This window comes from Dendrobium catenatum, unplaced genomic scaffold (genome assembly GCF_001605985.2).
Source record: "Dendrobium catenatum unplaced genomic scaffold, ASM160598v2 original_scaffold_31010, whole genome shotgun sequence".
NCBI lineage: Eukaryota > Viridiplantae > Streptophyta > Magnoliopsida > Asparagales > Orchidaceae > Dendrobium > Dendrobium catenatum.
The window spans coordinates 13,263-29,886 of NW_021349468.1; the positions used below are offsets into that span (position 1 = coordinate 13,263).

The 16,624-nt window shown below is 37.9% G+C and overlaps 1 protein-coding gene across 1 annotated transcript; it reads right to left on the minus strand.

Annotated features, from left to right (window-relative positions):
• Nucleotides 1-850: 850 nt before the first annotated feature.
• On the minus strand, nt 851-16,329 carry LOC110097309 (diacylglycerol O-acyltransferase 1). The gene is made up of 6 exons (XM_020823600.2): nt 15,697-16,329; nt 15,269-15,349; nt 15,024-15,097; nt 14,828-14,903; nt 9,917-9,984; nt 851-1,040 (listed from the first exon to the last, which is right to left on the minus strand). Exons 1-6 carry the CDS (start codon nt 16,075-16,077, stop codon nt 866-868), a joined length of 855 nt encoding a protein of 284 aa, XP_020679259.2. The 5' UTR covers nt 16,078-16,329; the 3' UTR covers nt 851-865.
• Between the last annotated feature and the right edge of the window lie 295 nt (nt 16,330-16,624).

Sequence of the window (16,624 nt, forward strand, 5' to 3'; positions counted from 1 at the left end):
AGTAACCCTTCCACTCTTAACTTCAGGCACTCTCAAACTCCATGATTGCACCCCAACCATTAATCCAACAAACTATCACAAGATCGCTGGAACCCTAAAATACTTCTCTCATTCATCTGAATTAGGGGTGTCAATTTCGGGTCATGGTTCGGGTTCGGGTCGAACCCGAAACTGACCCGGCACTATTCGAGTCAACCTGAACCCGAGCCGTTTTTTAAAACGGGTCGATTTTCCGGACCCGAACCCGACCCGCTTCGAGTCCGTGTCAACCCGACACGACCCGAATGACCCATTTCCAACTAAAAAATTGCTAATTTTCAGGTCAAAAACGGGTCAATCTCCTATTTTCGGATAAAAAATGGGTCAAATCGTGTCAATCTCGGGTTGCCGGGTCAAAATCGTGTTTTCGTGTCAATCTCGTGAAACCACCATCTTGCAAAGGTATTAAAGAAAGACAGCTTTGATAAAGCCATTATCTTATGAAAGCATATTAGCCAACTCATCATCACCCAAACATAATTTTAGTCATCAAAATAGTAGTGTTGAATAATAATCTCTCTCAAGTTGCTACATACTTTTTCATGTAATTAATACATACTACTGCCAATATAAATTCATGGAATGCTGTAATATTCTGGTTCAATAGTTTCCTTATTTTATGTTTTCTTAGCTATATATATATATATATGACAAGGCACTAATGATGAAAATTAAAATTTTCATCATTAGTGCCTTCTCTCTGTTTGGCAATTCCTTCATGTATGTCCAATCAAATAAATCCCAAAAAATACACCATGTAACAGCACATGATCAGCAGGCATTTGGGTTCAGAAATTAAATATTTTGCAGTGAAACATGTCTGAAATTAAGCAAGTGAACTAACAAGCTGGCAGCTGAAGATTAAGCGTATTTGCACCTTAGCAATATGGTGGCGCAAAGTCCTTAAATCATAATTTGTGTGCATATATGAAATAAGCTTTAACCAAATAATGCTTGCAAAGAGCATTAAAGCAAGACCAGATAAAACAGCTGAATCACACCTGCCACAAAAAAAGAATTATGTTTAAGCTGGTAAAGCTAAAAGATGAATAAGCACATACAAAATTTCACATGAAAAAAAAATGATACATACAACCTAAACCTTTGAATTGATAATTGAGAGAGTAAACAGTAAATTTAAAAGGAATTGAATGTCATTCTAATCAGAAGATAATCTAAACAATAACACGCCATATATCTAGACTACTGAAACAAACAAAATGAAGATAAAGAATGGTAACCAAGTGTTCTCCCTATGTAACCGAGCAACAAATTTAGCTTGTTTCTACACAATGCCGCCAAACACAAACAACACAGTACACATTGTTGACCTCATTTCTATCATGATTTTCCCTCGATCATCCTCGAGAGACTTGATGGAGCCTCGCCGAGCTTAATTTGGCTCAAATTTGCGACGATTTGGGCCCAATTTCGTCAAAAAAATTTAATCAAAAAATAAATAAATAATTGAACTCAAATCGACTCAATTGAAGTCTGGTTCAGGCTCAAATTAGCTTCCATTTAGCCTCTTGAAATCAACGGCTGAGATCACTCTCATTTTAATCATTACCGCACCTTTTTTTTTCTCTGGTCTCGATGTCAATAGCAGAGATCGCACGCAAAAAATCTTATTTTTGTTGCTGTAGAAGATAGCAGCAAGTGGTCACTTTAGTTCTCACGGGTTTTAGACATCGCTCAAGCAGACAACTTTGGCATTGAGTTGATTCGACGCTCTCGACTTACTATCTCCTTCCGTCTCTCACAGTTCCTCTAAAATAGCCCTCCATCTGCCGTTGTGAGTTTGGCCGTGGACCTTGCCACTATTTTGAAGATGTTCATCCGTCGATCGCAAGTTTTCATTAGCAACCCGTCTTCCTTCACCTAATCCTGTCTTCTCCTTCCATATGTACATGTATTTCTCTATTTGCTATTATGCCCCATTCAAAATACCTTGGTACTTACGAGAAATCATTACGTGCGGAGTCAGGACAGCGAGAACCGTCTGGATTGACTGCGTATTTTGTGGGAATTTTGTGTCTTGTGAGTATTTCGTGCGTGTGATTATTTTGTGCCTATTTTGTGCATATCTTGTGAGTATTTCGTGCGTGTGAGTATTTTGTGAGTATCTTGCGAGTATTTCATGCGTGTGAATATTTTGTGCGTATTTTGAGCATATTTTGTGCGTCTTTTGTGCGTATTTTGTGCGTATTTTGTGTGTATCTTGTGCGTATTTTGTGCATATTTTATGTGTATCTTGTGCGTATTTTTATTACAAGCATGCATAGGTTCAAGTCAAAGACATATGATCGTCGCATTCATATTTAACTCAAAATTGCACTATGCATGTCTCTGTCTCGATGGCTATTTGCACTTGCTTATTTATTTCTTTTGCTTACACATACTCTTTTCTTTTATGTATTCTTTCATATATTTAAGATGAATTTTAAAGTTGTAGATTTTAATTGTTTTAGATTAATTTTTATCTAATTACATTTCTTTCTAAATGGTGCCTACTCTCACCATATGTTAGCTCTATCTATTGCTTACAAGGTATAATATGTCCTGCATATGCATTGGTCAGTGGATCGTTTGTATGGGACCTCTTGAGTGGGCACGCCATGGCCAAGTATAACTTGATAGTCATGTAGAGGCCTCTCAATGTATACCAAATAGAAAACACGGTAACACATTGATGCAAACAATATGGAGCAAAGCACAAAGAGAAATCCGACAAGAGAAACAACTCTTACTTTTATAAACTAAGACTCAACTTAGAGAACAAAAGGGATTAGAGAAATCAATTAGCTTAAGAAAGATAACTTTCAACAACCAAAGCACCACCCACCCACCCCTTATGAAATCTAGAGACCCTTAGGGTCATTTTAGGTATGTAGTGTAAGCCACCTACTTGTATCATGTGTATCATTTTTTTTTCACACAAACTGGGCATTGTTATGTCAGTTTTCTTTGGGATTTTAAAACATTTAAATAACTCTAAAAATTATTTTCTTTAATGATTTGTTGAGCCTTAAATGATATTGTCCATTAAATAATCAAGAATATGAAAATTAAAATAAAAATTGAGCTCTAACATGCTAGGTTATCTCGTATTTTAGCTTTATGTTGTATGTTCCCTTAATGATTAGTGTGTCTGATTTATTATTTGAGCTTATTATAGTACTTTATAATTGGAGGAGCAAATGAACTTTAAACTATACCTTAGTGCCTCTCATATGTCGGATTTATGTTTATCTTTGTACATGAAAGGTATATAGGTTGGACTACCTTGAGTTACAGGGCTAAGTGTCCTAAGGAGGCCTGGTTCCTCGAGCTCACTGCGACAACACCACGTATCTCACAAGTTAAGAAGAAAAGTATAAAGATCTATATAAATTGTCCCCCTTTAAAAATTTTAAACCACCCATAGGAGCCTAAACCAATTTCCTAACCACCCAAATATTAAACCTTAAGTCAGGTAGAACCTATACATATCTATAGATAGTGAGTCTTTCTATTCTCATGTCAATTTTTAAAATAAATCTACCCTAAACATAAGAATCCTAGATTTTTATTTATTGTGGATGATAGATCCACTTAATATGTCACCTTTCAGCATTACCTCGAGGAAGGATTAACCGACCCTTGCCGCCTTATAACATTTTCATCCTTGATTAGGTGTAGGATTAAGGATGGGTCATTTGTCCCTCAATTCTTTATAACCTTAGTATAGTTTATGGCCCATACCTTTGGGTTCTTAACAACGTAATAATTTAAATTTAATCCTAAAACTAAGTGTTAATTAATTCATCTTAAATGACTAAGCATTTAAAGAAAATTTTGAGAGATAATAAATTAAACAATAAGAATTTGACTTTGGAACTTGAACCTCTTACCTAATTTGGGTTAGTTAAGTATATTGATTTTTGCATACACACTTAGGTGCTAGATATGGCACTTTTTCATAGGCATTCTAAGGTAGGGCGTAGCTAGGATAACATTTTACAATTTCTTTCTTTTTCATTTTGAACTTCTGATAATGTCTTTTCTGGTTTGGACCGTTTTATGATTGCCCTTTTTTTGTTTTATGATTGATGAGTGGGCACTTGTCCTTAAGTGGTTAGAATGATTTATAAAAATATGTTCTGTAGGTGACCACATTCCTAAAGGGTAAATAAAAAAAAATTGTCATAATTATTATAAATGTGCTCATTAACAGTTACTACGAGGAATGCTACCCTTAGAAATGTGATCCTAACGACTAATTTTGGATGTTTATTATGTGATTTTAACTATAATTGTGTTGACAATATTTTTTATAGGGTGCTTATGTAATTTTATATTTTTTAAAATATAATTTTTAGTCAGGAAAGTTTTATAAGTGTGAGGGATTTTCAGCAAGCAAGAGGCCAAATTGTGAAGACTGATCAAGGACCCACACACCAATCCATTTATGTATAGATTTAGGCTGACTTGTAAATATATGGTAGAGTTCAACTACCTTTTTTTTATTTTTCTGGGGAGTATTACAGAGTTCAGTTGCATTCATGGCCTTTATTTATTATTTATGATGTGAAGATTAATTTGTTTACTTTGATTACGCATTAGAATTGCATGTTTTTTTCTAAGTTTCTTACTTTGTTTTGCTTGAGGTTGGCTCGGACGAAGCCCTTGCGTTAGCCTCTTTAGGATGTTAAATTTTCTACAAAATTAAAATTTATTTAAACAAGATGAAAATAAACATAGGAATTAAAATTAACCAATTTTTCAAAAAAAAATTTAATGCATAACCTTTTTGTGGGTTACTTTTTAAAATGATGATTAATGTTATAAACCTTATTCACTTTATAGTGACTACTGGTCAATCCTGATTGGTCATACCTATACATCCATAGCCTTGAGTCCAAGCATATAGATTTTTTTTACAACATAGAGGAATAGTTCATCTTGCATAAAACATAGTACCATTAATGGTCGGGCCTAATGCCCATTTCCTTTTATATGCCTCCTACCACTCTTGCTTTTACATAAGACCGGACTGCATAGATTTAATACGCTATGTGGAGTTTAGCGGGTACCCCTTTCCGAGTAGGGTGATAAATCCAAGTCGGAGATGGTTAGATCCTTAGTGGGGTCCTGATTGGTCATACCTATACATCCATAGCCTTGAGTCTAAGCATATAGTTTTTTTTTTGCAACATAGAGGAATAGTTCATCTTGCATAAAACATAGTACCATTAATGGTCGGGCCTAATGCCCATTTCCTTTTATATGCATCCCAATTGCTTTTACATAAGATCGGACTACATGGATTTAATACGCTAGCTGGAGTTTAGCTGGTACCTCTTTCCGACTAGGGTGATAAATCCAAGTCGGAGCTGGTTAGATCCTTAGTGGGGTTTAAGTTATAAGTCCCCTCGTGGTGTCTTGCGCTAGTTAGGTCATGGACGTTAGTACTTGTGTATAATACGACCTTTGTAGATCTATGATCAAATGCAGGCGGTATCGATGTACCGCTGCATGTCTTATCGGTGGGTAAGCTCTCCACTCTCATAAAGCTCTAAATCTCACCCATCTGCATCACACTGATGACGTCGCTTCCATCTTTCTCCCATGCATGCTTGGTGTGTGATGTTTCCTCTCCAGATTTCTCCTCTTTGGACCAGTCGAGTGATTATATGATCCTTATATGTTGATTAGCTCAATTAAGCCTATCTTCCTTTGGATTAGGAGAAGCTTAGATATTCCCTTATGCGCCAAACCCCTGAAGAGAATAATATGGCGTCCAAAATCAAGAGCTTACTTAGGATGAGGCTTAAGATGTAATTAAACAAAGGGGCTTGCGCCTATGAGAAACTGATACCCATATCAAATAAACATTATTTGAGCTAATGTATCGAATGAGGGAAATCTCGTAATTTTTGGGTCATATATATTATTACACATCCAGGTGTGTAGCTGAAAGTCACTATCCTCCATGGTTAATCGTATGTATGATTCCATCTGCTCTCTCATTATCCTGCTCATATAAAGCATAAAGGTCTACGACTGTTTGTCCTACGAGATAGTGCGATCGTACTCATTACATTCTGATCCTCGCTCGTAGCACCCTTTCGGAGACCCACACACGTCATTCCAATGCTTTCAAACACGTCCCAATTGATGCATAAGAAATTTAAAGCACTATTGAGAAATTGAAGGCCACAACCTCTTGATGGCATTCTGATAGGAAACACTTGCGTTCGCAAGTAACCTAACCAAAATCGGCGAACATTCAACAGCAAAACTGCTGTCCACAGCAGGAAAACAGCATAAATCTACTGTTTACAGCAGAAAAACACTAACACCACAAGGAAATCTGAGAGAAAACTCAAAAAAAAGCTTGTATTTCACTAGAAGATGAATAAAATAGCAAGATACAATTGATCCTCAATTCGAGAGGAGGATCGATCTCTCCCAAATCTCTAGACGCCGCTAGAGCCCAAAGAAAACCTAACTCTATGAGATCTCAAATTTCAGCCAAATTCAAGATGCCCAAACTCTAGGAAAAACAACTATTTAATGCATACAAATCAAAAGGAAATCCCTAAACAGCCCCTACATTCAAATTTCCCTCTCAAAACGCTAAAAAACGCTTCCTAAAATGCTCTAATGGGCTGGTCGGGCCGCTCGATCTCCGCAGGAGGCGGAGATCTCCGCCTAATTTTGCGATTTTGGCCCGTGAACCGGTCCCGCCTGGACCGCTGGACCGGTTCAGTGGACCGGTCTAACAATACTCCCTCCCAAAGATCCACCTTTGTCCGCAAGTGGAAAGACGACACCCTTCATTCCTTCTTCATCACAAACAGTAAGAACTTGAAGAGTTCGCGTCCTTACACCTGTGCCCCAGCGTATACCTCTCGTCACATCTGAAAAAAAGCCTTTTGCCCTCTTCTCCTGTAATTCTGTCTCAGTGAGCTTCTTGAAGTTATCCCCACTCCCTCCTCCTATTGGCTTCTCCCTGGTGATCTCATTATTGTTGACTGATGCAGGCCCCTTTGTGCTAAAAGAGTGGTCGTAGTCTTGTAAGAGCCTCCTGAGTTGTTGCTCCTAGCTCCCTTCTCCAGGTTATTCTGATTTTCTACCAGTTGTGCCAACTTCATCGCCTCCTCCAAGTCACTAGGCATCAAACTTTAACTGCCGCTCGGATCTCTGCCTTCAACCCCTTTATGAAATTCCCCTCCAATACACTATCTGATAATCGCTCCACCCTACTAGCCAGGTGCTTGAAACGATCACGGTAGTCTTCTACTATCCCTCCTGCACCAGAGCAAAGAACTGCCTCATAGAAATCTCCTCCCCGGTCGGTTTGGAAACGTTCTATTATGCAGTTTTTGAATTCCCTCCAGTTCCTGATAGGCTCCCTCCTGTTCTATCACGGCAACTGATACCATGCCAAAGCCTTTCCTTCAGACACAATCCTGCCCCGTCAGCTTCTCATCCTCTGTCAACCCATTGACCGCAAAAGTAACGCTCCACCTTGTAGATCCAGCCATGGCCGTCTTCCCCTCGAAAACGGCATCCCTTTCCAATTCCTCACCTTGGGCATCTCCCCGGTATCCTCCATAGCGTTCCCCAAATTGTCCCAATCATCCCTCCGATGAATATTACTCTAACTCCCTCTTCATACTCACCTCTCTCCCTTCAACACATCACCTCGACGTGATACATTCAAATTCAGCACCTCGACGATGACGTTCCTCCCTTCTTCCTTCAAAATCCGCCCCTCGACGCTGAATTCTTTCAAATTGCAGCACCCTCGGCGAATGAATCCCTCTGTCTCCTCCCACCAAAATCAGTCCCCCCTTCCGTATAATCCCATGCTCAATCTCTTCCCTCGAAAGGGGTCTAGAGGAGGCATGTCGTTTCTTCTTCCTCTAGGATCTCCACCTCCACATTTCTCCTTCCCCCGAAGGGTTCGCGATTTCCTCCCAATGCCATGGCGTCGGTGCATCTCTCTTACTTCCGTGTGCCGGATTGTTTATCTCAAGTAGTTTCTTCAACTTTCCTTCATTGCGTGAACCTCCCTCCAACCTTTCATTGTTGGAGGTTGAATTTTGATTTTGAAGGGTTTGAAGAATCTTGTCCTCCAAAATCGACTTTCAATTGGCCGACTTCGCCTTCAAGATGTCAAACCTTCTTTTCGGCCATCTTTTCTCCCAATCGGCATCTTCAAAAATATTCACTTCGGAAAGCAAAAAGCTCGCTGAAAAATCAGATTTCAGCCGCCTAAGGTCCCAAAAACGATGCTCTGATACCAATTTGATAGGAAACACTTGCGTTCGTAAGTAACTTAACCAAAATCGGCGAACATTCAACAGCAAAACTGCTGTCCACAGCAGGAAAACAGCATAAATCTGCTGTTTACAGCAGAAAAACACCAACACCACAAGGAAACCTGAGAGAAAACTCAAAAAAAAAGCTTGTATTTCACTAGAAGATGAATAAAATAGCAAGATACAATTGATCCTCAATTCGAGAGGAGGATCGATCTCTCCCAAATCTCTAGACGCCGAGCCCAAAGAAAACCTAACTCTATGAGATCTCAAATTTCATCCAAATTCAAGATGCCCAAACTCTAGGAAAAACAACTATTTAATGCATACAAATCAAAAGGAAATCCCTAAACAGCCCCTACATTCAAATTTCTCTCTGAAACCCCCCAAAAATCCTTCCTAAAACGCTCTATATGAGTGGTCGGGCCGCTTGTTCTGGCGGAGTCTCCGCCTATTTCGCGATTTCGCCCCCGAACCGGTCCCGCCTGGACCGGCTGGACCGGTCCAGTGGACCAGTCTAACACATTCCTAAGGTATTATAGAACTAATGATGGATAACAAGCATTTTAGGCTATTTAAGTTCGCTAGGAGAAACAGCAAAGCATAATCTGAGAATATTAGTTGTATCAGTATACTGCAAGTGTTGAACTTGGCTCAAGCTAAGGGCACCAAATGATTGTAGACTTCAAAAATATCATGGTATATCTTTAATAAAATATGCATGGGTTACTACAATTTGTCATATAAAATTCCAAGCAAAAGCGACACTTCATCTCTGAATTCTTATATACTTGATACGTGACTGTAAAGAGACATTAAGGAACGTGAATAAATGTCTAAAGAAACAGTCAGGTTGGATGTCCACTTTTTGAGACTGTCAACCACAAGCGCCACAATCAAGCTAAATGAACAATAGACTCGTGATATTAAACAACCCCATCTTTCCTTAGACTCCAAAACAAGGGAAGGGTTTATTATCCAAAAGGGAAAAGCATGATGATCTCAAAGAAGACATTTTCTTTCAAAATTAAGAGGGTTGATCTAATTCAATTATATAAAATCACAATTAAGATTGAGACCCTTCTTTTTTTTCTTTAGATGGTATTTCAAGAATAAAATTATATTTTCGCCTTTTAAGTTAAAGTTAATCAGTAATAGAACACCATCTGACAAGGGCTTAGCGATAATGTCCTTCACCTACACAGAGAGCAGAAGGTTTTAAATCTCTGAAAAACAAGCAATGTAAAATAGTTAGAGCAGACTGCAAATGTAACTACCCACTTCATAATATATATTTAAACAAAGCCAACGCCATTTCCATGAAGCAAACTGAAGCTTCAAAGAATTAAACAGTATATTTAAACTGTAGATATCAAACTAAAGTTTGAGTAGAAAAACAAAGATCAACATGGCTTATACCATGTAATAGTCGAGGCTCAAGTGTGATTATGAATTAATTAAAGAACAAAAATATATAAGCATGGCATGTAATCATTGGAACCCAGAAATGCTTCACTTGCCAACCAGATTTGAAATCAATAACTGATGCAACAACGAAACCTTACCTAACAATTACAAAAACTGGATATGAGATCTCTGACATGACAAGAATTACATCCAGAAGGAGAAGTACCTGCATCATAGATGATATAGAATACGTAATAAGTTTAGGCAAAGATTATATTAAACGAGAAAGCCTTCTATAGAAGAAAAATCAAGCACCATAATTGTGTGCTAAATATAAAAAGGAGTTCCGAGTTATTGAACTGAATTAGGAAGAAATTATCATATTTAAACCAAGTACATCGGTATTTGACATATGAGATGAACGACTATGCTTGACCTATTAGACAATACAAGTCAGACTAAATAAATCACATGAAATAATATTTCCATGATGCAGGACATATATGAAATTATGATCTTGATAAGGATTTTGCACGCTTAATGATTAAGAACAAATTAATTAAAATTTGATGGTGATTCAAAAAATGAATTAAAACACAAAGAACGGTAAACACTAGACCAAGCTACTTGCAAAAAGTAAAAGCCACAAAACAACCAATTACTCTTAACGTTGCATACAAGATAGGTTTCAATAAGAAATCCCTAATTTAACAATAAGAGCAGTGCTATGAAAGATCCCTCACACAATTCTACTAAACACTAAGCTTTAGCGAAGAACTATTAGCATGGTTTTCATGAATCCAAATATTCCAAATATTCTTACAATCGAAAAGTAGACTATAAAGGTACGGATTAGAAGGTTTGACTTACCCTTATCAAGGATTAGAAGTAATCTTCCACTGAACGGAAGCAATCTATTCGTCGATGGCGGCGGCTAGGGTGTGGATGATCCTTTCCACGTATTCCTCCACGGTTTAGTCAACCCCCAGAGTGACGTCGAAGAATGAAGATTGGAGAATGTCCACTTGTACTTGGGGGTTGTAGATGAAGCCATGGTCACGCTCCGGATCAGCCCTTCATGAGGAGAAGAACTCAAAGAGATGATTCTTTGCTGCCCTTGAGAAGTTGTTTTGCTAGAGAAGGGTTCCCTCAAACAAATTGAAGGAAAAGAGGAGAGGTAAGGAGGGGTGAATGGAGATTCAAAGTTGAATCCCTAAGTTACTCGTAGTGGGAGGAAGAAGGGATTGAAAGTTTCCAAGAACTAGGGTTTCTCCTTGGGAAACAATTCAAGGGGATTGGAGTGAGAGGAGGGGCGGCTAGAGAAAGGGCGTCGGCGGCTTCAAGAGGAGGGGAGGGGATTGGGGGAAGGTCCTTAGTGCTTGCCTCTTTGGGAACTCCAAATTAAGGAGGGGAAATTAATTCCAATCCAATTCAAATTTGATTTGGATTTGATTGGAGAAGTTTCCTAAAATAGAGTTTGATTGGAGAAGTTTCCTAAAATAGAACTCTATTTTAGGAAATAATTTGAATTTCAAATTTTAATTGGTTGATTGGATTGAAAGCTTTCCCAAAGTAGTTTGCAGGGAAAAGGAAAGGAGTAATGGGGGAATTTGAATTTTGGAGGCAAAGAGGGAGAGGGGGTGGCTGGCGGCTAGGGCTAGGGTTTGTGGGTTTGAAGGTTTGGTGGTGGGAGAGGGAAGGCCGGTTGGGTGTGAAGGGGAGGTGGGTTGGTGGGGTGGAGTTGGCCGGCGACAGGGGGGGGCATTTGCTACGAAGGGCCGGCTGTTAAGGGGTTAGGAAACCCTAGGCCGACAGCTAGGATGAGGGAAAGGGAGAAACGAAACGAAAAGGAAGAAAGACAATGAAAGCCACGAATCTGGACGCTTCCAAGATTGGTAGGTGATCTGGTTCCCTTTCCAAGGGCTCTCTCCAAAGCTCTCAAGCTCTCAAAACAAAGAGTTGCAGGAATATATTTTATTATCATTCATTAACCCTCAAAGGAGGGGGAGGCTTTAAATAGCCCATACAATGAGAAAATACAAAGTATTACTATGCCCCTAGGGCTTACACATGCCTAAACCCTTAAGGGCAAAAGTGCAAAAGCATAATAAAACCTCATAAACAAAACTAATATATCCATAATAAATATAAAATTTAAAAGTAAAGAGGTGCAATCGTGGTCATAGATCGACGGCCAAACCTCTGATAAACTTTCCATGTCTTGATGCCCTCATCACTCCAACAATGAAAAAAAAAACTAAATTGCCATGCATACTTAAGTTGCAAAACTTAACGAGAACCACAAATGAAAGGCATGAAACAAGCACCTCATGTAGCATTAACAATGATCAGATAATCCAAGAAAATGGAATTATAATTAAATTAAGTAATAGGAAAGCAATCGAGTATAAGATGCAAAAGAAGTCATATTTTCAAAGACCTTGTTTCAAGAAATCCTAACATACAATGTATCATTCTAGCAATATGCTTTCATGAACGATTAAGCAAATATTAAAAATGTACAGTTGCAAAATATGACACTAAGGCTAGCCTAATCATACAGTCAAATAAAATAGATTAAAAAAACCATTGAAAGCTTTATTTTGACTAATAGACCTTTACTTGATTAAAATGTTAAACTACATACAAATGTGACTTCTACAAAAGTTTTTATTGATAAAAACTAATTAACTAAAGATAGCATAGCCAAAGTTTATTCTATCTTTTTTTCCTACCCATCCTCTATAATCATCTTTTGACCAAGCATTCGACTGAGGCCTAAAATGTCATTATACGGGCCTTGATTCTTAGGTTCCAAATATTAAAATTACGAGTCCACAAATGAAATTCATACTCTATTAGTCGTTGAACAACTACAAAGTTATGCACACAACTAAATATGTGATATGATTTGGAAGTGAAAATAGCACAATAAATAAGAAGAAGTGCAGGAACAAAATATAGAGACTGGTTTTTTTATTAATAATTCAACAATAATGAAAGATACAAATGATCTAATTCGAGAGGTAGATCAGCTCTCCCAATCAACCTAAACGTCGCTAGGAAGTTCTCAAAAAGAAAACTACAGCAAACAAACAAAACACACATAACCCTTCAACAAAATAACTAGCCTTAAATAAGCTCTTCCTAATTCCCTCACAAACAGCTTTACTGCCTTAATTAATTCCCTCTCCTATTTTGAATTCAAAGTGGAATTAAAACAACAATTACTTCCCTTTTTGCCTTAATTAATTTCCCTTCTCCAATTTCTATTCAAAATTAGAATTCTTTCTTTCACTTCTAATTAAAACTTCCCTAAATAACTTCCCCTTAATTCCTCCTTTCATAATGATCTATAGCTTTGTTGGGCCCCACAACGGGAGGCCAAAATCCCCCTTGTTTCTACTGAGAGTTCCGCCCAGCCCAAAGGCTAGTTGGTTGGCTGGGTTGGACCACCAGGCTCTTTGCTCATCTTCTCCTGTCGTATCAATATGCATCCCCAATCATGTTGTCGGTTGCTAGAAAAATCAATTAAGTTGCTTAGACTAATGGTACACCCTTCAAACAATATGAGGACAACCTGCTTCGCACTTGTTTCTATAACATTACAAAATGAACAAATCAATAATAAGTAACAATCCTTCAATAAACTATGAACTCTCTTAAGCATCCACACAAAACTAACAATATATATCAGTCAAAAGACCATTATAGCTCCAATTTTTTTTAACTCGTATATTATTATATCCAAAATCTAATTGTATATAATTAAATCCAAAAACTACTTGTTTTTTCAGTAGGTGTTAGAAGTGCTCCTTATTTTCCCAAGTCATCCTATCAATTAATTCTGATATTGAAATTGGGGGCTGCTGCCATTTTGAAAAATAAGATTTGTTGCTTTCTCCCTCCACAAACAAACAAATACCCACACACATACATAGTCATACACTCATATATATAGACATCCAAAAATGCATACATGCATACATGCAACTACACACAGACATACATATATAGAGTGGTCGGACGGGTAAGAGGGCGGGAAGGTGCACATGCAGGTGCGTGTGTTGCGTGTGTTTGTGCGCATGCACGTGTTACAATCCTGCTAGGTAGATACCGATAAGGTTCAATTATTTTGTAATCATAAAACATTCTTCCAGAGTTCCAGTAATAGTTAATTAGCATTCATCATAATATACATTATAAAAAGTAGTCAACTCCCAATTTTTATAAACTTTTAAGTTGATTTAGTAAAGCACCATACGAGTAATTAATTTTATGGTATAGGAGTACTCAAACAAAATCAAATTTAATGTTTACATATTAAATAGCATCTAGGACAACGATGATGGCATTGATCTCAAAAAAAAATTTGTAGGTGCTTTTAGCAAGAGACATTACAAGTTATATACTTTATATCAACTTGGTCGATGATCAAATATTCACAAGAAGTGATCAAACAAATCAAGTCTTACTTACATCATAGATCAACATCAATGAACTTTTATTTGATATTGTGTTCTTTTTTATCTTGTTCTCTTTCTGCTTAAATCGAAACACTTAAGAAATAAATCATTTGAATTTAAAGTGCCCATTATACTTCACTTAATAACTACCACACCAATTTTATGCTTAAAAAGCAAACATACCACTTTTAGATTTTATGTGGTTCCAAATAAAATAGGCACAACATAATTCAAATACTTGCGCAGCAAATGTGCCAAAGTGGAATTTGGTTGCACTAAATTTGCAACAATTTTGTGAAAGAAATGGTTTAGAAAACTAATATGAGGCAATTTAATGTTGATGCAACTATTTCACATCAACTAACACTCAAATAGATATTTTAACTGCCTTGCTTCTATTTCACATCTATTTTGGAGAAAATCAAACAGCCTTTAATAAGAGAAGATACTGCCAAAAGCATATAAAAACTAGCTGCAGAGTGCTTACAATGATATATTTCAAGGTTAGCAGGTGATACAAATTCAAAAAACAAATACCTCAATCTTGATCTTCCATTGTACAAATAAAAAATGCAATATAATGTCATTCACATAACTACTTACTGGTCCGGATACAAGTTCGTTCCAAGCCAGCTTTTCAACCACAAAGGCAGCGAGAGGAAAACAGTGTAGAGTGAGGCTGCAAATTGAGAGAACACAATTAAAGAACGGCACCTTGACAAAAAATTTGTAGCGCTTGTTACAGAAAAATAACAGATAAATCTTAAAATGAACAGTTTATGTGCTGCATGAAATTTACCAACACATAAGAAGTGGCCAATCTTTCAATGACCTGGAACTAAACCAAAATCCTGCTCTTATCAGTAGACCATACTGCAAATCCACAGCATTGAAAGGTCACGATAGCCAAAACAATGCATGCTAATGCTACACTCCCCAAATAAATTCAAACTTGAAATGTGTGTTTCTAAAGAAAGACGATAAGACAAAGTATAGATGATGGAAATATGCAAATTCCAATCAAGAATGAAGAAGATAGCTAACCTTCATTAAGTTCTCAATAATTAGCCTGCTGTTTACCGCAACAAGAACCACTATACAGAGGTTGAATAGACCTGCATGACTCTGGCAAGAAACCATTCAATTAGATTAAAAAGGTTCCACTTCACACGCACACACACACCCTGTGCGGATACTGATCCGAAGCAACACCCAGCGCGACCCTTTGTACAATCAAGTAAAAAACTAGAGAAAGAAGACAAAATCCTGACAAATATCAATACAATACCAAACTTAAAATTAATCCGTAAAAATATTTAACTCTGGGTGGAAGGTAAGTTGCTGATGCTTCTACTTCATACGCACAACTAAAGAAACAGGACCAAAAAACGTAAAAACGAACGAGCAGATTCAATACCAAAGGACACCAAAACAAATCGAACAAGCTCAAGTAACTCGTGCATAATACCCACCTGAGAAAATATGGCATCAGAACTCAGCGGGCTCTCTTTAACTCTCCTGTGCGCCGGAGCCGAAGCCCGAAACACAAACTTCGCCGGCAATTCCCCTTCTACGGTCCCCGTCCCATCTCCACGCTCCCCGCCGCCGCTCATCGCCGTCTCGCCCTTCCTCTCCTCTTCTCTGTTCCCAATCATACACTTCGAGTCCGCATCGGAACTCGTATCCACGCACGTGGATTCCGTCATAGAGTTCTCAGCGCTTACAAGAGTCATTTCCACAGACGCGTCCGGCGCCACTGCGGCCGCCGCTGCCGCTGCGCTGGAGACCAGTCTCCGGCGAAACGACGACCGCAAATCCGGCGCTAGGGTTTCTCTCTCGCTCGATATTGGCATCGGACGAGGGGTTCGTCAGCGAAGCGGCATAGAATTTATAAGAAAGCCACGACGCCTCACACGAAGAACATAAATAAAACAGGAGCTAGAGACCTGCAAGGAAGGCGGTTATATCTTGGAAGAAAACCCGCGGATTTGTAGAGTAATTACAAGGGAGCCCCGGCGGTTCCAAACGTTGAGAGAAGGCTGCGCATGTGCCACCGACCGTGCTGAGAAGAATGATGGGGTGACGAAGATGATGATTTTGCTTACAAGATGGCTTTGAAAACAATAATGCTATTGGTAAATTTTATTTTGTATCTCTTATAATTGGAATTTTTTACCTTGATTGGAAAAAAAAAAGTTATACAATTAATTTTACTAGAAAAAAAATATATTTAAAACTTTCTTTTCAATTAAATTACTCTATATTATATATTTATATTACTTACTCTTATATTGAAGTTTTTGTTCATATATGATTTGAGTTCAGATTTGAGCTTTGTTCAAATACATTCTCGATGTATTTATCGCAAGTTCTAATGCTTTTCTCAAATGCTATCAAGCA